The 27,353-nt window shown below is 41.5% G+C and overlaps 1 protein-coding gene across 1 annotated transcript in view; it reads left to right on the forward strand.

The window, feature by feature from the left end:
* The window catches only part of TG (thyroglobulin), a 1,030,738-nt gene that overhangs the window by 198,028 nt on the left and 805,357 nt on the right, over positions 1 to 27,353 (forward strand). Inside the window, exon 19 of the mRNA XM_069622147.1 lies at positions 5,572 to 5,728. Coding sequence (XP_069478248.1) covers positions 5,572 to 5,728 — 157 coding nt within the window. The remainder of the gene's footprint in view (positions 1 to 5,571; positions 5,729 to 27,353) is intronic.

The following is a 27,353-nucleotide window of genomic DNA, read 5'->3' on the forward strand; positions in this document are numbered from 1 at the left end:
TAAATGGCTGCGTGCAAACAACTCATAACCTGACTTACACCGAGCCCTCTACACCTGGCCCACACCGAACCTTCTGCATCCATGAACTACTCTGGACTCTAGGTCACTGAGCATGTAACATCACCTACTAGGCCCTATATGATACACAGACTTATAAACTTAATTATATACTGCCTATATAGATAAACTTGCTAGAGTGCCCTGGACATCCCAAGATATGCCCTACACCTGTATATATTTTTGTATATAACGTTGTACACATTCTTGCCTATGTGTTTTATATACTCATGCCAAATACTGTAATGAAGTTTAAGATTTCTTGTGTATACTGTTGCGCCCGGCTACCCAAGGGTTTGGCACGCATTACCAAATAAATAAACAAACAAACAAACAAACAATGGGTGGGCTCATAACCAAACACCACCTACAGACTCTGTGTCCCTCCTCATAGGCCCATCCTCCGTATCTGTACTCTATTGCAGTAGTTTAGGCTTATAGGTGTCGCAAGCAACACCTAATAGTCCAAACTAATTATAATTTAAGTGCACCTTGAAATCAGCCATCATTTTTAAATGCTTCAATACACTAATATGTCATGTGAGTAAAACGCTTGCAGACTTTTCATGCAATAGGTGTCTCCTGAACACACAACATGTCAGATGTAAACAAGCTAATACCTTATGCTAACCAACACATTTTTATGACGTTTACATTTCATGTCAGTAAAAAACTCATCTTCACAAAAAGATGTTCTCAAATAGGCCACTTATTTTACCTATTGCAAATATACTTTTACCCATCCCTCTACTTTTTACGCATATACTGGCACGCCGCAAAGCCACACCATTCCACTTATATTCTCCCCCTAGTTTCCATCCATTCATCTATGGGAAATCACTCCCATTATTTCTTTAGATACATGTGAATCAGTGCCATCATCCAGTTATTCCCTCCCTACCTCGCTCTATAAGAAAATGTCATTATGCACAGCTAATACAAGTAGGCCTAATAAACTAATTAGCACACATCATGGCAACCTCAATGAAACAGCCATCTATATCTGACCGAAAGAATGTCACTCCCACTACTTTAGAAGTAGAGCCAGAGCCTTGAATTATCAAGGCAGTAACCAGAAAGAGAAAAATGGCAAACACTCCTTAGATAAGGATTAAAAAGAGATGATCACCGGATTGCTGCTTGGCCAGGCCCTGGGCAGATCCTTGCTACGTGGAACATAACTTTGGGCCCCATTTATATATTGAACATGGCTGAATGCTGCAGATACGTTGGACCTCTCTTCTGTGCTTACATATCCAGAAGAGCTCACTGGCCCCTCTTCCAATATCAGGTTGAACAAATATGGAGAATTCATCACCCTTAACTAGAGAGATGGGTTGCAATTAAAAATCTCTCACGGAGAAAGATGTTACCCAAGTGCATCTGAAGGACCCAGTGTTGGCATGGGTTTTTAACTTCCCAGGCACAGCCCTGTGTGACCTTTGAACCTACAGCAATCGGAGGTTATTGGTAAACGCCGTAGGAATGACATTTACTATGAACCCTTTCAGTTCAGACCCTTCTATCTCCTCTTTAATTTCAAAAACCCAAAGATTGCTCAAAATATTGTGATTTAGTTTCTTGTGCATCCCACTAATCTTTTATGTTGGCATCATAATGTGACACTGCTTCTTCACATTATAAAGCTGGGTACCAGCTCTCTGATCCTAATGTTAAACTCTTTGATACATTGTTGAGGAACTTTCCTAAAATATATGTGAGAGGTATTGATCATCTTCTGATTCTGTTTAGTTTTAGCCTAGTGAGTCAGAATAAGTTGATAGATTGCTATCAAAGAGGGTTGCAACAAAGTTCTATGTTTTCAACAGGCAGGGGCAACAGAGTACCCTAGTAGGTCACTCGCCACTGTTTGAAAGTGGTATATACCTTATAGCTACTCAAACAGCCCAGCAGTCCCCCAGCTGTGCATACCTTTGAAAGGCTGAAGAGTAACCACAGCAGACAGCGATATTGATGTGTATGGAGACATTTGCTGACTTAGACCAGTTTATTGTACGAATTGTCGCATCTGAACCTTCAGCGGGTCATCAGATTTAGACCCCAAAGCTTTCACTCTTTCGCTATATTGTCTATGCCATTACACGTTGCCCGATGATGTGCAATGCGGACCATGAACAAAATGCTGATAGAATATTGTAAATGTCATATCTTCTTGCTCTCTATGGACAGTAATGTTTAGATGCTCTTGACTTGCCAATGTTAGATGGACTATGTCATCTCTGCTTGCACTCTATGGACATTTTGATGCTATTGAGTTGCCCACACTTGATGTATTGCAAGTATTTTCTCTGCTTGTACTCTACCGTCACTGATATTTAGACGCTATTGAGTTTCCCCATGCTAGATGCATTGTAAGTACTTTCTCTGCTTGTACTCTATCGACACTGATATTTAGATGCTATTGATTGCTCATGCTAGATGCATTGTAAGTTCTTTCTCTGCTTGTACTCTATCGACACTGATATTTAGATGCTATTGATCGCTCATGCTAGATGCATTGTAAGTACTTTCTCTGCTTGTACTCTATCGACACTGATATTTAGATGCTATTGATCGCTCATGCTAGATGCATTGTAAGTACTTTCTCTGCTTGTACTCTATCGACACTGATATTTAGATGCTATTGATCGCTCTTGCTAGATGCATTGTAAGTACTTTCTCTGCTTGTACTCTATCGACACTGATATTTAGATGCTATTGATCGCTCATGCTAGATGCATTGTAAGTACTTTCTCTGCTTGTACTCTATCGACACTGATATTTAGATGCTATTGATCGCTCATGCTAGATGCATTGTAAGTACTTTCTCTGCTTGCACTCTATCGACACTGATATTTAGAGGCTATTGAGTTGCCTATGCTAGATGCATTGTAAGTATTTTCTCTGCTTGTACTCTTTTGACACTGATATTTAGATGTGATTGAGTTGGCCATGCTAAATGGATTGTGTCATCTCTGCTTGCACTCAATGGACACTGATATTTTGATGCTATTGAGTTGCCCATGCTAGATGCATTGTAAGTGTTTTCGCTGGTTGTACTCGATGGGAACTGATATTTAGATGCTATTGAGTTGACCATGATAGATGCATTGTAAGTATTTTCTCTGCTTGTACTCTATCGAAACTGATATTTAGATACTATTGTGTTGCCCATGCTAGATGGATTGTAAGTGTCATCTCTGCTTGTACGCTATGGACACTGATATTTAGGTGCTATTGAGTTGCACCTGCTAGATGGATCAAGGAAGAAAATGCCTGAGACAACTTAGGTTGATGTTGGAAGTCCCTGCGCTAATACCCTCTGAGAATTTGTTTGATTCTCGACTGCGCTCGGTGGATACTAGAAAGTGGCTGATGTGACACAGTTTAACTGTGGGAATTGGTACATGTGGTCAGATTACAAGGAGGAGGTGTGTGGAACAAGAGCACGGTTGCGAGAGTTGGGAACTGATACAAATAATACTGGGTGAGTCAAGATCCATATCAACCAACTGGTTCGAGTTGGAAGGATGGGAGGGATGTTTTGTTTGAAATATATGTATTCAGTAATATGTTCATAGTTCTGCATTGTATATAGTTTTACATTGGTCAAGCACTGCATCATTCTTTGTTGGACTTGAAATGTTTTGAAAACAATTCCCTTGCTCACGTACAGAGAATGTATGGGACAGGGAGTTGAGGAAAGAGAGCTGGAGGATGATCACATAATAAAAGTGAGTTAACACTAGCTCATTTTGTATAAAAGTTCTTAGTGCGCTTGTCCGAACATTGGCGTTGCCAAAGCAACATGGACAGACACGTTGCATCATGCAGGTGCAAAGTTCGGGCAACGTTTCTCTATGCCTGCATATTTCAGTTAACATGGTAGCACACATGCAAGGCACTCGTGACAACTCTGTATTATCTTTTGCAACACTGATTTCGGGCAATTGCAAACTGACAGTACCAGCATGGATATAAGTGCCATTCACTGGGGCTGATGGATAAAAGAGAGATGCGCTTGATCAGTGACAGACACACACCTATAATATCTGTGAAGAAGCTACATGTAAGATACACATTTGCTACATATATAGCACACACATAGATCATAACTATGCACAGAACTCACCCAATTATTGCCTCCTACTTGAAAAGTCTGTGTATATGAGCTAATGTGAGTAAAGGAAGACATTTTCAGAGTCTAAATATATTATGTGGTGTATTTTAATGTAAATTATTTTAGAAGAAAAAAGAAATGTGTAAAGGGTCTTGCTCCTTTTACGTGGAGGAGTAGTAACCTCAAACAAAATCTCACAGAACCCGTTGAAAGTTCAACATAGTCCCTACAGCCAATTGTTGTATCTGCTACTTATTATCTTGGATTCCACTTATGGGTTTTGGACTCAAATATATAATGTTGAGGGATGCAAGAACAATACAATTCACATGCAGCATGATTCGAAGTAGACATGAGATCATAAAATAAAGTTAATTGAATTCAAATAAAGTTTAAAACGTACATGAAGAATATTGTTGAAATAATAAATACCAATAAATATTACAATTAATAATTACATAATACGTAAGTACATTTAAAAAAAGTAATTTATTTTGTTAGGGAAAGAGTGCCTAATCAAATGATTTTCTGTTTATATGTTTTTTTAAATGTATATATTTTCTTAGTTTATGCAACTTGAAGTATGCTGTTAAAGTGGTATCCCCCGTATTGGGCCTTTTCTGCAGCTAAGTGTATGTTATTGTTGAAATACACATTGTGCCTCATTACGAGGAAGGTTGTAGGGGGTTAACGGCGCCGGTAGAGCTGCCGGACTCGTTGACCCTCTGCCGCCTCATTACGAGGTCTGCTCGCGGGACCCGCTAGGGACGCCTGGTAAAGCCAGGCGTCCTTAGCGGGTACCGCGAACAGCCCAGGATGCTAACAACAGGCCCGTCATTAACGGACCCATTGTTAGCATCCTCCTCATTCCCATTGAGCCTTATGGGGGCTGAAATGGGAATGGGGATGTACCAGGTCCAGGTTCCTTGAATGGGGAAATATCAGGCCCTCCAAGGTCGGAATGGCCCGGTATTTCCCCATTCAAGAAACCCGGACCCGGTACCCGGTATGGGGGTAGCTGTGCCGCTAAAAGCTGCATGGCTACCTCCATACTTGTAATGAGGCCCATTGTGTTCGTTTGGAAGATGAACTTAAAGTCTTATTGTTGTATGTATAGGGCAACAGCTCCCTTTAGCTGTGATAACAGGTTAAGCGGGCAGGACGGCTTTGTATAAACAAACATCTGGCCTTTTATTATATAGTATGATTGTGAACCACTTTGTTTAACTCATGTCGACAGGATTTGGGATCATCCCCATTTTGATTGCAGAGGTCCTGCATTCTAAGTCCTGCATATCTTACATTGCTTTTCCCAGGTTGAAAAAGCTCACTCATTTAGTTATCACCATTAAATGTACTTACATGTCATGGTCTCATGCATTCTTTGGTTTTAGGTCAATGGTTTGGGAAACACAGAAATTATTCAATTATGTGACGACTCTTCGGTTACCGTCGAGTGCTTGGCAGAGGAGCGAATGATAGTGAATATCACATGGAAAGCTCAACTCGATGATGTTCCAGTGGCGGCCCTACCAGATCTACATGATATTGGTGAGTCATTTATTTGTTTATTATCAAGGCATTGCTGTGTATTACAGTGAGAAGTCAAGAGCTCCTTCTCCTAGGAAGAAGTAACACTGCTATAAGGGACCAAGACTGGCTGTGGATTGAGTCCGTCTCTGTTATCCAGTCTTCAAGGAGACAAGACATTTCAAGAGATTTACTACAGAAGTAAAATGGCAGATCATCAAAGGCAGCAGGGTTCTCTGTTCCTCAGTTTGAAGATGTTCGGATGGAGTCCTCATTTGAAATCCTAAAAGCCCATTCAAGGAATCCCCCTATAATAGTGAACCCAAATCACAGGAAGGGGAAGATCCTCACCAATTATTGAAGAGCCCATTAATGATGTCCATCTAACGGATGGGATTTTAAGGCTGTTTGGTCGCATTAACCAAATGGAATTTTCATTCATTTCAGAATATGCCCTTTTCCATTAACATTGCATTCAGTATTCAGTAACCTCTTTTCATGTCAATGTATTTGGGTTGTTATAGAACAGTGAGCATATTCATGGTTAAGATTAGCATCTATTGTTCATTAATCTATCTATTTTATTTGGATATTTGCAAGGTAGAAACATACAGGAGCTGACTTAACAAAGCTCCAAGATGCACCTGGCATAGGTGAAAGCCCAGATTGCAAGCCCAGCATTTCCCCTGCCAAGCAACTTTCATACCCCCCTCCCTACCTAACTGAAGTGAAACCTGAGTGCTCCTTTAAGGGGGTCAGGGAATAGTCCTCCTTAAGAAGGGGTGACACCTGTGCCTACACCTCCTGTTGGGGAGATCCCTGCATGGTCCTACAAAGCAACACTGTTCGGGTCGGTGTCTAGTTAAATGGTCGACAGACAAATGGTCGACAGACAAATTAGTTATATATTTTTTTTTAGGTTTTCGTTTAGGGGAAAAAAGTGGGGACCCCCCCAAAAAAAAAGTGACACAACAAAAAAAAAATGTGTCCTGTCGACCTTTTGGTGTCGAGCATTTGTCCTGTCGACCATTCAGATTCGATCATTTGACCTACAACCGTTCGGGTCTACAGGTGTCTGCACCACCTTCCCGTTGGTACACACCCATGCAGCCAGATTGCCTGTGCTCATGCTTTGGTAATGCAAAGCATGCACACAAGCATTGAGATTCCCACATTTGCATGAGTCATGTCCCCATGCAAATGTGGACCCCCCCCTCTAGAGTGTGCATTGGTTATGCCATAAAGAGCCACAAGCCCCCTTGCGTAATAACAATGTGTGCCCCTTTCAGCACACACTTGCGCCCTTTCTCCAATGAAGTCCCATACAAGGCTGGGGGAACTTCCTGCCTGACGATCTTTGGAGTCAAACCAAATCTTCTGACCTAGATTGAGCATTCTCTAAAGATTTGGCACCGTATGCAATGGTGTGCGAGTTCGGCTGGCAGGATGGAGTTTGGTGGGCTGAACAGAACCGCAAAACCTCAGTGAGAGATTTGGCAAGCCAGTCAAACCCTAGAAACACTAATGAGATTCAGTGGTCATATAAAAGTCCCAGCGCACAACTTGGTTTCCTGTCGTATGTGCCTGGCCTTCTGAGGGAGGAACAAGGAGGAGCCACGCCAGGGGAGCCTGTGCAGTAGCTAATTACGGCCTTTTCTCTTGCCTTTTTTACATTTCATTCTCTGTTGTGTTAAAGTCGGAAGCTCCTTCTGAGATGCCCTTTGTGATTGATTGTCTTTCCCTTACATTTCCTCATTCCATCCTAAAATGAACGAATAAATAAATACATAAAAACATTTCGTAGAAATCCTTGAAAAAACCTTTCTGTGATAGCCCATTTGTGAATTTTTTGAACCCTTTCTTAACCTTCCTCCTTCCACTGAACAAATAAACCAATTGTTGGAGACTACTGTGGAACCCTTTGTGCCACATAGCCTTTGTGATTTTGCTTGTAAACCCTTTTCCTTTAGCTTATATCCCTCCACTTAAACAAGAAAAATGAAACCCTTGTCAGTGCTGAGAATGCGACACATGTCTTTACCGGTTTGGGTCTATTTGACCTAAAACATTTGACATAATCACATTTGATCAAATTTATTTGACTTTTTTCGGTCTAAAATGCGGGGGAGACCCCCCTCCGCAACCATCCCCACTTCCCCTCAACCTAAAGAATTCAATCAACTGTTTTAGGTCAAATGTTTTTAGGTCAATTATGCTAATACTGTCTATAGCACGTTGCAATTCCATCCTCAGTCGAATGCATGGTGCCCGGGGCAGCCACATCAGCGAATAAAAACAGGGCAACCAAAAGAGAAATCGAGTTTAACCACAGTCAAGAGACTATCACAACAGGAAGTGTAGGACTCTGAACAAGTTCCTGGGCGGAAGCACTCAATGGGTTTCACGGGAGGTGTGGAACAGGTGCACTGAACAATGAGGAATAGAGAAGAGTGGTGCAGTGCACGGATGGACAGCAGGGGTGTAAATGGGCACTTGGGACTATTACAAGGCGACTGTAAAATGGATAGCGTGGGTGGATGAAGGAGGAGGCAGGTGGATGCGGGGGGAGGGTGTCGAGGGGCGTGAATGTGCGCTAGAGGTGCAGAGGCTAGAGGCTGAACATGAGAACAAGGGGGCGAACTGGGTATTGTAACAATAGGAGCTGAAGAAGGTTGAGAGGGAGGGAGGTTTCCTAATGCATTTGCCTTTGCCTGTGAACCTGTTCATACAGGTGCCCAACATTTACTTTACTAGATGTTTGTTTTAGTGAATTTCATTCACAGCCAAGTTAATGACAGGGGCTTTGGTCATGTAAACCCTGCCTGCTCACATCATAGTAAATGGACAGATGCAACAGCTGCCAGGTAAACAATAACGTTCCAACAATTCAGAAAAGAACTCAAGACCCACCTCTTCAAGGAATCTCTCTGCCTCAAAACCTAGGCCATCAAATCGCCCCTCACGTCACCTGACTCGCTAGACAATTCTATTCATTTCATTTTCATTACCACTATTTTGTCTCATCACAAACAATACCACACTCAGTTATAGCCCCTGAATATAATCTCCCACCTCCAAGCAATTACATGAGTTCGCTTTTGTTATTAGGATTATGTCCACCTCAGAAACATGGCACACTCACTCACATCCACTGACTATAATCTCTTGCCCGCTAACCAATTCTACAAGCATTTTTTCTCATCAGAAAAGGTTGAAATACAGTCACTGAATGTGATCTCCTGTTGCCGAACAATTCAATGGGCCTCATTCGGAGTATGGAGGTAGTCATGGCGCTATTTGCGCCATGACTACCTCCCATACCGGTACCAAGTCCGACCTGGTTCAATGGGGACTTACCGGTCCATTCCAACCCTGGAGGGACCGATAAATCCCCATTGAAAAATCCATTTCCCATTCCCACTTGAGCCCCCATAGGGCTCAATGGGAATGGGGAAGTAGCTAATAACGGTACTGCAATTTGCAGTACCGTTATTAGCTCCGAAGTCCCTTAACGGGTCCCGTCCATAACGCCTGATCAGAGCAGGCGTTAAGGGAGGGACCCACTAAGGGACCTCGTAATAGGGCGCAAAGGGATTACCGGCACCGGTGTCCTTACCGGTGCCGGTCATCCCTTTGCGCCCACCTCGGAATGAGGCCCAATGACTTTCTTTTCACTATTGGTATTTTGGTCTTGGCATGCTAGCTGGAATCACTTCTGAGACTGTGTCCTCACTCCCTCGGCGCTGTCAGAAAATGTCCACCGATCCATGATCCATTTGGTTTGAATTTAGTAGGAATTACTTTTTTTAGCTATACACGACTGTTATGGAGATGGCCCTTCTAGCAATGCAGATACATGTAAATGCTCTCTCTGATTGGAGGCCTCCTAATAGCCTGTTGGAGAAATGTGTTGCTGGGCTACGCTGATGTGGCCTTGCACTATGGATGTACTTCCCTCTCTCTCCACGGTAGTAAAACATCTAGGAATTGAAATCAATCACTCTCATTTACACAACAGATCAAACTCATTCCTGTATCCTGCTTTTTTAGCATTGCGTTGTCAAGCAAATTTCCCCAAAATCATTCCAGCCTGATTACTATGATAACAGCTACTGTTAAATCCCATTTCAATTATTGCAGAATATACAAACTGTGGATACACCACTCATGTTTAGTTTTGGCTATTAGGTGGTGCTAAAGTGCCACCTATAAGCCAAAACAATTGCTTATATTTGAGGATACCCATTTTGGGAATGGGTATCCCCAAAAGCCATTGCCAGGCCTGACGTGTTCCACACCTTCAAGGGTTTCAGAGGTTTCCAGGAGAGATGTGGTAATTAGGACCATTGGCCTGGTATGAACAACATAAAGCAGTCCATTTCTGACACAAAGTCTAAGGACTGATGTGTTGGCAGTTTTTATTCCCCCCCAGTGTATTAGGCCAGATGACGCTCCCTTCACTCTTGTGAGTGGGAGATCATCACTGAAGAAGAGAAAGTTAAAAGGTCAGTCGTAGAGGAGATAAGATCCGATGTTCAGAAGTGGATTGTGGTGGAGATCCTTTTCACAGGGATCCCAATTCAGCTCCTGGACCTGTCAGTTTCTTTGACAAGGGACTTATTTTAGTGTAATTGGGGAACAGTTGATCCAATCATAACACTGTCATGGAACCAAAGGCAATCATCCTCGTCTTTCCAGCAACATGTCAGCAACCACCCAGTCCTGATCTACACTGACAACGTGAGCTTTTATATAAACAAAGTGGGACCAGGTCCTACCATGTATAAGTCCTGACTCCAAACCTGTGGACAATGTTATTAAAGGTTGCCCACATTGAAGGCATTCTGAACTCAGCCATTTACTCCTTACTGCCCCCAAATGGGAATTGAATTTAGAGGTTCTACAGGATGTCTCTTTGAAGTAGGGTTTTTCTTCTGTTGAACTCTTTGAGACTCAGTTCAATTGCCATCTCAACTATGCATCCTGGGAAGGTCAGGGTTAGAAATCCCTGTGGGATACTCCTCCCTTGTCCTGCAGCAAGATGGCTGCTGTGACCTTTCCCTCTCTCTACTCCCCAGAGTTTTGGTGAGTTTCAAGTCGAGCCACAACAGCTGTCTGATGTTTGTGGTTCTTTATTGGTCCAACAGCTTATGTTTTTGAACTCTTGTTCCTTTTTTGCAAACTACCCATCCTCCTTCCTGCCAAGTAGGATATTATGTCTCAGAATGGGGGCCTGGTATTATACAATTTGCCTTAATCGCTGAAGTTAGCAAAGATTGTACCTTAATTTAATGTCCAACCACATAGGCCTGTTTTTGAATAATCGTGACATAAAACCATGGCATAATCTAACCTTAAGCACTCTAAAAATGAACAACCTAGATTTTGAACTTGTCTCTTGATCTGGAGAGTAATCCTTTATAGACTTTCATTGTTCCTGTTTTTTTCATTTATATCCAGTTTGGCAGGAATTGGCAACAAGGCGGGGCCCTGTAGATCCTACTTGTTGGCCATTTGGGCCTACATTGATTCAGAGTGATAGTAATTTATTTTTCCAACCCTGTCACCAAGAGTCAATTCGACAGACCCATTTATCTTTACTCTCCTGTCATGTCCCCTCATCCCATGCAGAATTTGATTGTTGTTCTTGGGGTTCTCGATCATAAATTATTTTACCCTATGAAATTCTCTGATCTTCACTTGGTTGCTTGGGAAATTGCCTTTTTGGTTGCAGTCAGGTTAGCTATACGTGTCAGTGAACTACAGGGTAGCAAAGTAAAGAGAGGAACTAAATGGGGAAATAGTCGCACAGAAAGGTGTGGCGGTAGCCACTCTAGCTGACTGTATTCTGTAAGAATTTAAGGCGGTGAAAAAGATAAGCAGGTTGAGTAAGATAGAGAGAATTACAGTAATCAAGAGTAACCAATAATAGAAGATATAACAAAGGGACAGAGATGTGCAGGGAGGTATGGAAGAACTTTATGTAGGATCTTGAGCTTACAACGAACAGTCTGACAAACAGCTCACTTGTGACTCCAATGAAAGAGACGACGAAAACCCAAGATTTTTAACGATTGGAACTGGCTTAGGGAGAGGAGCAAGAGCAAGGGGCTAAAAAGAGAGCCACCAGAACGGGGGCCCATCACAAGTACCTCAGTTTTATCACCATTAAGGCAAAGCCAATTATTACTCATCCAAGTTTATACTGAGTGTAGGAATGAGTCACAGCGCTCAGCAGTAGCTTGTTGGACAATCCACATAAGAATAACAACTAAAACCAAATAAATGTATACGCTTAACCAAAGGTTGGATATAGACATTGAAAAGAAGAAAATAAAGAGCAGACCATTAAGGAACACCACAAGTGAAAGCAACCAGTGATGAAAAATTAGGAGAGAGAAAAAGTGATTGAGGCCGATCAGATACAAAAGAGTGAAACCAGGAAAGGGGCGAGCCAGTGATGCCTGCTGAGGACAGCCTTTCAATAAGAATGTAATGATCAATGGTGTTGAAAGCAACAGATAGATTTAACAAAATCAGTGCTACGCCACCACCCTGGTCTACCAACCGGGACAGGTCATCCAAAGCCAACACCAAGACTGATTCGGTACCTTGACCGGGCCAAAAAACAGACTGAAAAGGATCAAGAAAACCTGAATCCTCCAAGAAGGAATAGAGCAGAGACATAACCAAGGATTCTAGTATATTTGTGATAAAAGGAAGAAGGGAAATAGGGAGACAATTAGAGAGAATAGAGGGATCAAGAGAGGATTTCTTTAGACATGGAATCACAAACGTGTGGTTAATAGAAGAAGGAACAACCCTAGTAGGAAGTGATAGATTTATCACGGATCACATCAAAGAAGCGATGATGGAAGGCATGATCTCCTTAAGAATAGAAACCGTGGACTGTGAAGGCAAGGTGGAGGCTTAGGGGAGGTATGAGTGTGTGTATGTGTGCATGTGTGGTGCTTGTGTGTGTATGAATATTAGGATTGAGAGGACAGGTTGGGGACTTAGGGTGGCAGGGGTATCCTTTGCTGAACACACAACTGGGCCCGGGGGGTGAGGGTGGGGGCAGGAATGAGGGTTGTGGGGTATCCCCTGCATTGGGAAAGTCCAGGGAAGGGGACGCTCAAAGGGAATGTTTCCATGCAGCACCAAAACCACGCCTGGGGAACTGGCTTTGATGAAATCGGCCTGCAGAGAAACATCACAGATGCCCTTTTAAGACTGTTTACAAAGTGGCAACATGGTCTACCTCACAGGTTTTCTGTAGGTGATAGTCCGTGAATTCAAGCTCTACAGCAGATGCTTGATTCCGGAAATCTTTTCTAAGGAACATTTTGGCTTAACCCTTTTCAGTGTTCTCCCTTTGTTAGAGAGTGATTGGACAGTCTCCCAAACACATAGAGGAACGATGATGGGGTGTACGAATAACTACACATTACTCACTGTTTTGACAGTTCAGTTCGTAGTCCCTAGATTTGTGCCCCTCATCTGGCCTGCCCTCCTCACCCTATTGAAAGTTAGCTATAGCTAGCAATGCGCCTAGACAGGTGAATTCAATTGGTGGGTGTAGTCAGTTGTACTTGATCGGGTAAATCCGTGAACGGGTGCGCATGGGCTGCAGGGTTGTGGTTGTTTCTAAAAATATACCCTGCACTATGAGATATCTTCCACCAGGGGGAAGACATCCCAAACGTAGTAGGAAAGGGAACTTTGGACTAGGAATATATGAGTCACTTTGATAAGTATTGTAATTTGTATATTTAGTTAAGGGGCTTCACTAATTCGAAATCCAAACAACAGAGTTCTGTAAGAGGCTTAGAAATACCACAGGCATCTTGGACTATTATGTGCACAATATTTAGTCCCTTCTGTCTTTTAAATGTAAGGGATGCAAAACTATGTGGCACTGATGTGTTCCAATGTAGATGCATGCATTGCTTCGAATCAGACAGATTTAGACGCCTTCTCTGTTTTTGTTTAAATTGTTTTGTCAATCACATTCTTTTCTAATTGAACTGGCGTGTTTGTTTATAAGAGGAAAGGACTGTTCTCGATTAAAAATCTAATGTTCGTATTTGCAATGTAGAAAATGTAAATATTTTTCAGGCTATGAAATGCTTTTTTTATTGATTTGAGTTGAAGCAGATGAGGATACAGTTATTCTATCAGTGAATACACATTCTTACTCTTCTTTGGGCTGGCACAGTTGTAGCATCCACTCTGCTGTATTTCTAGAGCTTGCTAATAGGGCATGCAAGGCTCTTGTGGGTCTAATGTATATTGTGGTGGCCTGCAGCAGCTGCTATCAACACTATCCTGCTAGGCCAACATACAAGGGCCTCATTACGAGGTTGGTGGTAATCCCGGGAGGATAGCTCAGCGGCAACATGCTCGCCTTGGAAACAAGATGACACGAAGCAACACATGTTCGATCCCCGGTTCCGCGCTTAGAAACCTCCAGGTATTAAGCGCTTTATAAATACACAACTAAGAGACATAGGGCCTCATTCCGAGTACGGCGCTAACCAATGGCGCTATTAACGCCTTGGTTGACGCCGTACCCGGACCGGCAGCGCCTTGGTGGATGGCGGAATTACCGCCCCATTCCAAGGTTGGCGGGGCGGTAATTCCCCATTCACCAAGGCTGTTCCCCATTCCCAAATGAGCCCCCATAGGGCTCAATGGGAATGGGGAACATGCAAATAACGGTGACCGTTCATTACGGTCACCGTTATTGGCTTGGAGGCCCCTTTGCGTCCTCGACTTTAACACCTGCTCAAAGCAGGCGTTAAGGGCGAGGGCCCAAAGGGAACTCGGAGTATGGCGGTAAGGGATCACCGCCACCGGTCTCGTTACCGGTGGCCGCTATCCCTTACCGCCATACTCGCAATGAGGCCCAAATTCCTGTAACAGCGCCTCGATGCCCCCGGCTGTTTGAGTGCTTTAAAAATGCAAATAAATAAATAATTAGGTGGTAAATTTGTCCTATTACTGACAAAATAGTTTACCTTAGCTGCCACTCACTCCCGTGGGTGTACCATGAGATTACAAGTGGTGGCAAGGCTTGGTAAATCCTCATTTTTGGTGTCCATTGGACTACATGAGGGTTTTTGGCCTAATTACTGCCACTTCTTTACCACACTGCCAAGCTTGTAATGAGGCCCATGTGCTGTTTTTCCTGGTGCAATATGTCACATATTTATAATGCGCTTTCTCACATTAATGAATCTTTCTCATTGTGGTTCAACTAGTGTCATGACAAATTAAATAACAGACTACACGAAGCTGCGCACCACAGCATGGCACATACTAATATCAACCATGTCCATTGAAGTACTGTTGGCCCAAATGTAAGAAGGGCCTCTTTCCCCGTTAATGCTAAAAAGCCAATTCCAAAATGGAGGACATCCATTGACGTTGCTGTCACATTTTTGTAAAAAAAAGACATTGTGGCGTTTTGTAGTGCAGCAGCATGCATGAACTTTACATTACTGGAAGTGAATTCACTTTATAGTCCAAGTGAGATTATGGTGCTGACTACAATTTTTCCGGTATCCTGGTGGTAAATCTGCCAGTATATCTGCATATGATAATACTGTTATTGGCACTCAGTCCGGCGGAATTACCGCCAGATTATGAGTTTTGGTGACAGTGGTAAATCCCGATAAGACTGCATGGAGTCCGATAAAACTCCATGGGGGATTTGCTGGTATTACCAATGCCGGTAATACCGTCTATTTATTGCCAGTGGGGCGGTGAAATTACCTCCACCTCACCTCACCGGTGCGCAAATGTGCTGGTATATGGTAATACCGGCCCGTTAATTCCACACCAGCCAAGTGGTGTCTTTTACAAGATATATTTGACCTCACAGATACTCTCCATGGAGTCTAAACATTTCAGTTAATGTTGCACTTAGTGAACCACTAGTGGTGTCTGCTTTATTTCTCCTATTTCAACATGAAGCCCTCTGCAGGCACCAGGCACTACAGATGATAGATTGTTTAAGAATGGGATAAGTACCATGTGAGATTCATAACATCACAGATGGTGATGCTTCTGGCTGTACGTGTTTATCCGGGGCAAATGGCAAAGCAAGTCTTGGGCATTGAATAAAGAGAGCCTTTTTGTTCCTGGTGCTGAAGAAGGGTCTTTCAGTCATCACTCTCCCAATCATGAGCTTATTAATACCACAAAGTACCTACCTTTGGCTTGAGTCCAGCAAGATACAGAGTCAAGTTCCAACCACCTTGGCACCAATACCGTACCTTACAGTGTGTCTGTTGACAGCACAGAGTATGGTAAATTGGGTTCTTCAGACATGTGATCCCCAATTAAGATTGGAAGAGGGTGGCAAACTGGTTCTGTCACAAATACCCCCCAAACATGGTACATGGAGGTCATTGGATGTTTAGGGGTTCTCTTTGTATGTGTTGATTTTAAATTATCTGCTTCCTTTAATGTTAAACGCTTGTCATCTCTCATTGTATCTCTGCCTCTATGCATTCCTCTATGATTTTTAGGGGTACATTGACTAGCACCAGCCTGACGTGTATATAAGGCAATGCCTCATACACCCGTTTACCCCACCCTCCCTATCTTCAGCCCTTGCTATATACCCTGCAGTGCTTGCCCTTGCCCATGGCTTCCAATGGGCATTGGTGATTCTGTATTTCCACGAACATGCTTAACCCTCTCCTCTCCTGCTAATGATGGCCCTAAAACGCAGTGGGTGCAGCAGCAAGTTGCAGCTTAACCTCACAGATCCCAGCAGTGGAGGTTGGATCTTGCCACCCTCATGATCCACAATCCAGTCACTGAGCGCCTTCTGGCTCTTTCTGATCTGTGTTTGCACACTTCTTGGAAGAGCAGGTGTTAATCTGTTGTTGCTTCTCAGCATCCACTCTACAGAGTATGATCTCCTAACTCCCCTAGCAGCATTCTCCCTTGCACCATTCCACATCCATGTTGAAAAAAGGAAGCAATAATATGATTGGTTGGCTACCAAAATATATGTGCCCGAGTACCCTCGCTGTGCCCCCAGTCCACTTATTGTGCAAAATGAAGTGCTAGAACCATTGTTATCAACCTTCAAAAGGCACATCACTCTCCAGTCACCCCTTTGAACTCAACCTCTACACCCCCATTTCTGTACTCTGTTTGCCCTTATACGGCCAGGACTGGTTACTCTACCAGTGGTCCTCACCCCATTCATCCACGTCCTGTGCCCAATTATTCCCAGCCCTGTCAGACCACATTATACTATCAATTGACCTCACCCCGCCCCATGTACTCCAACTACCCACCCAATTTTTCCCACCCTATTTATCCCTCGCTCAAAACTACATTAATTGCCAAATTATTCTTGCAGTCCCCTAGATGAAGTAGTTAGGTTTTTAACATGACTGTTTACATCCAGCGTAGCAAAGTGCACATTGGCTTCACAGACAGAATTCATGAAGTCTAAAGCCCAGCTTTTCAATACATTACTTCTCTTGTACTTTTCAATCTCACCCTAATCCACACATCCTGTCTAAAATCCAGTCCATGCCTCTGGATAGAATTCCATTCACAAGAACTGTTATTGACACTAAGGGCCTGATTCACAGAGCTTTTTCCAATGCGATTGTGCTATTTCAAAACGCTATTGTGAATCAGGCCCTGCATGTTTTCTTCTGCCTTTTCTAAAGCTCTGCACACCACAGGCCAATATTTAAATTCCAACTCCAACATCCTGACATTGACCAACAGATGCCACAGAATCGTTTTTTATGGTTATTAGTACAGTAACAACAATCATTGCATAGGTTTCACTGCACAGTAAAAGAGCACATCAAACATGGCACAGCCTCCCATATCTGTTTGCCTATGTGTCTTCATCAAATGAGAAGATTTGCAGCAAAGCTGGATGCAAGAAGATCCCCTTCCATTGTAGAGTGCACATTTCTCTGGGGTACTCTGGTACACAAACATTGCAGGAAGTTCATCTATTTGTGAACCTAGGTGTTACATATCACATTGTGCACTGATTTCTCATTGAAATGCATTCAACACACTATTTTTAACTGTAGTGGGTATCAATATGAAAAATATTAGTGAATTATACAAAATGTAGGCAATTTGGATTTTGACTCGTCTGATAATGCCACAGGCATAACACACTTTTCCGCTTGATTCTATATCGTATCATTGCAGAGTTATATTAAAAACATTTTTTAAACTTTACTTATAATTTCAAATATACAGTGACATGTAATAAATAAGAATTAGTACAGTGTAGTTCCCTGGAATGTGATACACAGCTTAACATAGTGTATTCAGAACAGTACATCAAATAAATCAATAGACATCAGAGAATGCTTTAAAATGTGAAAAAGCAACAAAATAATCCTATAATGAACATGACATGCATAATTAGTCCAAAAAGTAAAACAAAAAAACCAAAACAGACTCAATAAACGAAATAAAACACCCCTCAATAATCTAAAACAATCTGTGCTCAACCACATAAACAATATCAACATCACAATTACCCAGGCCAAATCAGAATCACCTGTGTGAGTCATTAAAGGATGTCCAGATATTAGTAGAGTCATCAGAGCATTCTTTTTTTTATGCATCACTTTCTCATAGGCAGACAGAATGATCAATGCATCCAGGCAAGTGTCTATGCACTGACATCCAACATTTTCAAGTAAAGCTTGCTCCCTTGCTGCGCCCATCTAACCATAATAATGTATGTTTGGGGTATCTTGAAATATCCGTGTTCATGACGAACTTAATTCGGTCAAAGACTTCTCTCCAAAATACCTCAACCTCAACATCCCCATAATGTGTGCAGCAGAGTCCCCTCTCCTTGTCCTTCTCCACAACCCCAGCAACAATCATTATCTTGGAGACCTAACAAACACTTTTTCTCCTGAGTCCAATACAACCTACATAGAATGTTCTTCTGTATCAGTTGCAATTTTAAATCAAACTGTTTTTAGATGCATGACTAATGTTGATTCCAATGGCCCATTATATTTCTGCAGCAGGGTTCCAATCTTAAGTTTAATTTATTAGAATTGTGAAACCCGTGGGTTAGTATCACGAGTCATGTAAAGAGCTCTCAGTGGCCTGTTTGCCTGTTTTCCATTACAGGACATCTGGTCGGCATTGTTGCTTTAATGTTGCTTTAACTGATGTCAAAAGGTGAAATCTTAAGTGTATTTCAGCCTTTGAAGTCAGACTTGGCTTCTCACAGAGTAGGTTATCATGTGAACAGTTCTGATTCTTCTCAGGTCATGACACTGTGGCTTTAGCCTTGATGGGAGCTTTGTAACAGAATGTATTTCCTGTATAAGTGCCTCACAAACAAACAATAAATAAAAAAAAAGAGGTATCTATATGTTTAAACTGCTTAGGGATGTTTCCGTACTCAGCTGATGAAATTTATCAGTGTTAGGTTACCCTCTGCTGTTTAAAATGGCAAAGAGCACCCACTTCAACAACAGCTATCATTTCAACAAACAGATGAGCATGGTTCTACATGGGCACCTTCACCTTCCACTACTGCAAACATTCTGAGTAATTTGAAGTTACTTCTTTCCACCCGCAATTTTGTTCACACAGGGCACAGCGGTTTCTCTGTCAATGAAAAGCTAATTACCGGCTCAATGTTTCAGTTTCTAGAGAGCGAAACACTGTAGGATGAATGCCTGCTCATGAGCTAAAACCGAAAGTAGTTGCTGTAATTATGCTACTATGCAATTGCAATCTTATGCCATCATGGGGACAATGCAATGGAACAAGGTTGCCAATTATGCATCTACAAAGACACATCATAGAGGCCTGCGTGGTCGATGGAACTTAGATACTGTATAGCTCTCATTCCATCGGAAAGGTTTAGCCTTTTCAATGACCATTAATAAGTCACAGGGACCTACGCCACCTTCTTGGAAGTTTTCGATATTTAAAAAGGTTGACAGAAGTGACCGTATGAATTACCAACCGATATTGATCTTTAAGATATGCTAGAACAGCGTATGTTATGCCAGGAGGTTTATAAATGAATTCACATAAAATGAGCTCACATGTGTGGGGGCGTCTCATAAACTCAGGGAACTTTGTAAAGATGGCACTTTGTTCTGTGTACCTAATGTTTTTTCATAGTAACAGGCACATAAATCCATCCACTCCAAATGACCAAGCCAAGTCTCCTGGGACACTTATCCTTCCTCCCATGCAATCCTGTATGCAGGGCTAATGCAAAAGAAATTCGTTTTTCAAGGATTTCACTGGAAAGGGAAACAGACTTGCAAAATCCCAGATTAGAAAAACATTGAATTCTTATACATTTAAACAGTTATGCACTCTTTATTTTAAAATTGTGCATGTACAAATCAGTGTGTAAACAATAGGCTTCTACATACATTTATGAATGATCCCTGTTATCTTTAAAATATACATATTATTGAAAGAATAAACCAATGTTTCAATCGCTGTTGAAAAACAAAATGCGGTTTGCATTAGAACATTTCTGACATACTGGGCTTTTTTCCATTTTCTTTCAATTTACTAATGTTCCTGATGTGTGGCAAAATCCATGTCATTTGTTGGTTGCTGTCTCTTAGGGAAACAGGTAACTAACTACCTGCATCCCACAAGTGCACCCTTTACATGGTAGTTGGTGAGAAACACACATTATGCTGAAAACATTTTGTAACTTCTTTTTTTCAACTCCCACCTTTTCAACCTTTGAACCATGTATGTTGCTCTGAGACCCTTTCGGTAAGGGCCAGCAATAAACAAAAAATTCAAATAAAATAACATCTTTTTTATTGTATTAATTAGATCATAACCTTTTAGATTGAAATCAGAATACATATAGTTAAAAAGTATCAAAATATTACAAAAGCTACGAAAGCTATCACAATTTCAAAATATTACATTTCATAGACAACAAAGGGTTTCCGATGATCACAACATAACACAGTTCGATGTCTAAAATTCAGTCAACATGTTCAATCAATTTAAAAATATTACCATTGCAATTATAAGAACCATATTCCTTTCACTATGAATTATTTTCCAGAACTCATTGTTATTAAGCCAATCTCGTCTATGTACAAAATGCAAAACGAAATGTGCCACTGAATTTGTAAGGCTGGGCAATTGATAATAAGGTGCTTCAGTGACTCACGGTCAAAGTGACACAATCTGTGATTGCTGACAGGCCAAAGATTCCTTATTAATTGTATTTCCCTGGTGTGAATCAGGTAATAGCTGCCACCCAGGCATTTTTCTATGTACAACTGAATAGATCCGTACTGATTATTTTCCAAAACCAAGAATTGGAATGATTTCTAACTTCACCTTTTTTTCGCAGGTCTTTATCCAATCTTATTTATACAGAAGTACTTTGACCACATCTGGATTTAAAATCAATTTTCAATGTTTATATTTAAAATGCACAAAAATCGTTCACATTTCTCTTCAAAACTTTTCAAACAACCAGACTCTAGTTTCTCCAATTGTTGTTGAAGGGTATAGTATAGTGTATTTTCCTCTGCCATGATAATATTTCGGTAGAGGATGATTGCTTTCCAGCTGGTCATTGTGTACATGGAATGGAGGCCCAGTTAATATTTTATCATCACAGCAGGGACAGAATACGTGAGGGAGAGTTATTTTCACCAGATCTTCCCCTCTAACTTTTCAAAGATAAACTCTTCAGATAAAGAGTTGGTTTCAAGCCCATTCAAAATTGCTGCAATTACCTTAAAATTAGAATTGTTTTATAAGTGGGACTAAAGTAAATCTGTAGTATTTTTGTGCAATGTACCACATTTGATTTCCTTTTTGCTCACCCTTCTTAAAAAGCCTACTATCCAATGTCTCACAATGGGACTTAGCCGTAAGAACAAAGGTACTTTATTTTCATGACTACTTCCAGATTTACATCCCCCAACTTCCAACAAAACCCTCCATGCTTTTTCCTGATATTCTTAAAGCATATAGGGCCGAATTCACAAAGCGTTTTCCAATGGGGTTTTTCCATTATAAAATGCTCTTGTGAATTAGGCCTATAATGTTTTGTTTTAGATGGCTTGATATTCAGCTTATTTTTTATCGTGTAAGACTGTACATTTCTGATAAGGCTACACACAGATAAGGCATGATGTCATCCCCATAACTTACCATGTAATCTTTTCTCCTTTTATTTGGGTGGAACAAAGGCTACAGAAGTCAGATGTTCCCCTAAATCAGAACCATACAAGTTAAACTAGCAGGGGGCTAGCACACAACCTTGTTATTTCCCTTGATAAAGTACCATTCATTTCAAAGCTCACCCTAATAGCGGTATTAGCAGGCATATAGGCCAGTATGTTCAATAACGTATCTGTTAAACTCCATTTTAGTAATTTGGGCCACAATCGAGCTCTAGCAACAATATCGAAGGCCTATGAAAAATCCACACACACTACATGCAGTGGATACGCTCCTGTTCCACAGGCCTTCTGAGCTAGCGCGGAAATACCTAATCCATTCTGTCCTGTGCCCATACCCCTCCTTAAGCCAGTCTGAAATTTGGAGAGACATCCCATTTTAGACATCCAGCCTTCTATCTCGTTCAGAATGAATGCAGCACATGTCTTTACCCGCAGCATCCAGGAGGGCTATGGGGTGGAAACTAGTCAGGCTATTGCAATCTCCTTTCTTGTATATAGGTATAATAAAGGAGGATCTCCAAGTTATTGGAAAAATCCCAGTTCTTAAAATACTATTAAATAGCATAGAAAGCACCAGAGCCCATGTTTCTGCTGCTTTCTTAGACACCTTATTACTTAATACATTGAGGCCCAGGCTTGTGGGTTGGGTAACTTTTTCATGATTGCAAAGATTTCATCAGATGTGGGCATCATATTCCATGACCCACACCCGGGGATCCACATTTGAACTACCCAAATTACCTTTGTACAAATCCAAAAGAACCCGCCCATTTCTCTTTGCTTACAAGATTGGTTTGTAATTCCTCGCTTGTGCTCCTGAGAAGTGTTCTACACATAGCTGCACGCCTCATCAAGGCTCTCCGCAGATATGACCGCATCATGCCGGCTCGCATCGACCTTCACTGGCTCCCACTGCATGCACAAATCACCTTCAAGTCTTGCTGCATTATCTATAATTCAGTCACCCTCAAGTCACCCAGCTACCTTGCGAAGAAACTCAACATCTCCACCAGAATACAGGACACGTGCAAACTGGAAATCCATCAGTGCAAAAAGGAAAGGACCAGAAAACAAGCCATCTCTGCCTGTGCCCCAATACTCTGGAACCTCCTCCCTGTCAGCGTCAGACTCGCCCCCATGCTTATACAATTTAGAAAAGAACTCAAGACCCATCTCTTCAAGGAGTCTCTCCTCCTCACCACCTAGGCCATCACATCACCCCTGTGCTACCTGACTCGCTGGACACTGTCTGCCCCTCTCCCCCCGCCACCCTGTGCAGCTGTAACCTTCCTCTGTGCCCCTCTGTATCCTAACCCCCACTTTATATCTGTTCTGTTGTTACCTCTGAAAGGGCTCTGTTATGCATCTGTACTGTTGTATAGCTCTATTAAGCACTGCATTGCTTCTCAAAACTGGGTCTGCAGTCAATAATAATAATAATAATAATAATAATAATAATAATAATAATAATAATAATAATAATAATAATAATAACATTCCCCTTGTTATGAACTAAGTACCAAACATTCCTGGCATTATTTTTAGTAACTGCCTCCAACATATATTCTCCATCCTTTTGGTTAAGTAAATATCGATATGCTTTAACCCAGTTTTGTACTTTTGTTTAAGCCTTCTAATTTTCTCAATTTTTTCACCTAAGGCAATATACATTTGATTAAAAAATCTAATCTTTCATCTTAATTCTCTTTTTCTATTTTGCAATAAAGCGTCATAAATGTGTTGATGTACTAAGGTAGAACGATTTGTCAAACCCTTAGTTAACACAGTGATTTAGTTAATAATGAAGGTAGAGGATGATTTGGGCTCAAACACATCAATTTCTTGTGCAAATGTAGAAGTGCTCATAAACTGATTAATTTTAGTAGCAAAATCACTTATCAGCTTTGTATTCCAAGTAATCCTGGTCTTCCTGCTGTCTACTACAAGATCTTTACATATATTGGAATATCTCAATTCGATATTTGATCTTACAGCAGCTATCAACATACAATGATTGCTCATGTTATTGTTTTTAACCCTAAAGGACTCACATCTATGAAATAAAGCTTAATTTCTAAAGATGTAGTCTATCCCAGAGCTGGAATCACCTCGTTGATATGCTGATAGGTTGATATGTTGGCTTACATGGAATGTCACCTTCAACATTACCATTTATTATGAAGAGACCGCATTCTCTACAAAACCTATGCCAATGCATAGCGGATTCTTCTTTCTTGTAATTATTACCCAAATACTCATTCATAGCTACGTTTTTACCATCTAAAAAAGTGAGACAGGTCGAATTTCAATCTCTCGCAAGAATGACATCTCCATCCAGTGTGTTAACTTTCTAAGTTCCAAGAAAATTGCTGAGCTCTACGATGAAACTTCCCATCAAGGAATGTGAGAAATAGCAATATATGTTGATCAATAAGCACTTCTGATTTATTTTCCCATACCAAAGACCGATTGTTATGGCCAAGATACTCTTTATGGTATCCGAGACAAGTTCAATCGCATAACCAAGATTACCTTTGATTGCTATCATCAATCCTCTAGATGGTCTTCCACCTTTTAAATTGGAGGCAACCTGCTAGAATGTTTGCTAACCATCACAGACTGTTTGTTTCTTAGTACATGTGTCTTGCAAATAGAGTATCGAATACTGACACATAATCGCACAGAGCTCTTTATTCTGAATCAATTTGGTATATCCTCTCACATTCCACAACAAGGAAGTCTTTCTATCACTTACAATTGAAGATATCACCATACCGTTAAAGACCATTACCCATACCAGTTTACAATTCATTGCATACAAAGAGTCCCCAGCAACTACAACCAGTCCTCAGTCACCTGCGGCAGTGCTTTAGATTGATCCAAAAATCTCGCTTTCCTACTATTATTATCATCAATATAACAAGATATGTTTATTCTTATTTGCCCCTTTCTTTTTAGATTCTTGGTTTTCTTAGAAGGCTCCCCCGATTTGTGCAACTTTTATTCTTTATGCCAGGTTATTCTTAGTGCAATACATGCTAGTCATTTTACCGTTCCCCAAATCTTTCTTGGGATCATGCATTTGACAATAAATATGACAAGTTACTATGTTTTTTCCGGTCCCGAGCGTTGATCCAAATTTGGAATTTTGATAGTGCACCTGAATTTAAATAACAATTTTGAGTCTCCAAGTTCAACTTAATTTCACTCAATACCAGAGTGTGACCCCGCAATTTTCTGCAAATGTTGTCATATAATTCAATGAAAGAACTTAGGGCAGAATTTAGTGCTGGTATGGCGGGGGCCGAGAACTTGATGCGTTCATCTGCATCTTTTAAGGTACGATGCAACCGGACACGACTCTCATCAAAGCCAGAAACATAGGAGCCAGAGCTGTTTAAAGATTCTGTTTACATAGAGGTAGTGCCTGAGCATATATCTGCCTCTGCAGCATTGTCTAAACACTCTAATACTGTATCTACACATACTTTAACCTCCCCTATTGAAGCACAGGTGAAAGAATGACCATCTAGAGCCTCATTAAGCTCCAACATGCTGGAATCATTTCTATTATTTTGGTCATATGATTTGTGCGAACGCCTACTCATTGCTGGCCTAATCTCTGTACTAGTTTCCGATACCTGAAAGAATTAAGTTATATTTTGTCCCGCTGTCAGTGTATTGGTAGTTACTTCTGTATTTTTCATTTACTGCACGGCCTTTCTGCCTCATTTCCTCGATGTTTAATGGGATGCACGAATTTGAGAGGGCTCAGTTATTGCAATGATATCGTTCTCATTATTTCGACAGCATCCACCACTAATCAGCTGCTCATTCAACTCTGACCTGCCTAAAGCAGAATTAAACTGGGTACTGGCTTCTACTCTAGACGACGGTTCAGGATTGCTACGTAGATTTTTACAAACCCTTAGCTTCCATCTTTCTGCAGGCTTCCCGGTGCAGATCAATCTGATGACCTCAAACAGCCATGAACTGCCGATATCTGCAGACCTCTGCAGCACTCCGCTTGGGTGCAGGGTTTTTGAATACTTCCATCAGCCATTGTCACTTGCCACATGGTCCCCCCACAACACAACTCCAACAAAGGGGGCTCCTGGTGCATGAAGCTATGCATTATTCTGGCACCTTTCAACTTTAAATTGAGACAGTCCCCATGCCTCTTAATTTTCCCCACATTGTAAACAGACGAGCAAACCAGTTGAGAAAAGTTTTCCCAAATATTGTCAGGTTGTCTTCGAACTAATAAATAGGCTCCATCTGGATGCAATGTCTTTACTTGGTATAAAACGTTGGGGCACATTTGCTGTGGGTAGTACTGTAGCGGCACAGATATACACACTTTTAACTCAAGGGAAAGAGGCTTACCATATACATTCAGGAGTCTAAATGAGTTGGCAACAACCACCTCAAATTATATGTTGATGAATGGTGGGCCATATGGGCTAATCTGCTCAAATCCTCTATATCTTCTGTCCCTTGAAGGACCTCTGCATCATGCTGCATGGCTTGTTATCACCCAGTTACAATTTGGGTGTAGGCATAGTTCTTCATGCAGTGAGGAGAAGGCTTCTTTGTTCACATGCGTCTTACTTCATTATAGAATTGGCACAATCTGACATGATGTTTGAGTATGTTAGGACAGTTTTTCTGAAGTCCAACTAAGGGCTTAGTAAAACCATTCAACTAAGGCGGTACAAGACTCCACTCTTAGTATAAGGCTGTACCACCTGAGTTCATGGTAGCGTAGACAGAGCAGCCAGGCTTATCTTAGGAGGGAGAGAGGGCTTTAGAATCAGTACAAATGAAATTGTCATACAAATGATCCAAAGAAACACTGAAACACTATGGGCCTCATCACGATTTGGGCGGTAGCCCCGGCGCTGTTCCCGCCGGGGCTGTTAGCGCTACCGCCAAACCCCTCTGCGCTATTAGCGCCGGATCATGGGTTTGGCGGAAAGGTTGGTTCCCATTCACTATTGGGTCCACGCAGGAATTCCTCATTCCCCATTGGGGAATTTTCGCGCTATTACCGACAGCGGATTTCCCGCTGGCGGTAATAGCGCCAAAAATCACCAATTTGCAGCAGATTTGCCCCCAGCTTAGAGCTGGGGGAAAATCTGCCAAGCCAATGATCTGGCGGACCCTTAAATGTGGTGGTAATAGCACTACCACTGCATTTAAGGGTTACCGCCAGACTCGTGATGAGGCCCTATGTATTGTAAAAATAAAGGATTTATTTAAATACAGGTAGGCCCAGATAAATCTAGGGTTAAGTAAGTACTAACACATTATATGAAATCACAGTATAAAAACACAACACTATACTTGAAAGTACACAAACCCAGGTATAGACCTTATTTGGAACACCGAAAAGTAGTTCTAGGGAAGTCAAAACCTTT

Source organism: Ambystoma mexicanum, chromosome 5q (genome assembly GCF_040938575.1).
Source record: "Ambystoma mexicanum isolate Mex_15411 chromosome 5q, UKY_AmexF1_1, whole genome shotgun sequence".
NCBI classification, from domain to species: domain Eukaryota; kingdom Metazoa; phylum Chordata; class Amphibia; order Caudata; family Ambystomatidae; genus Ambystoma; species Ambystoma mexicanum.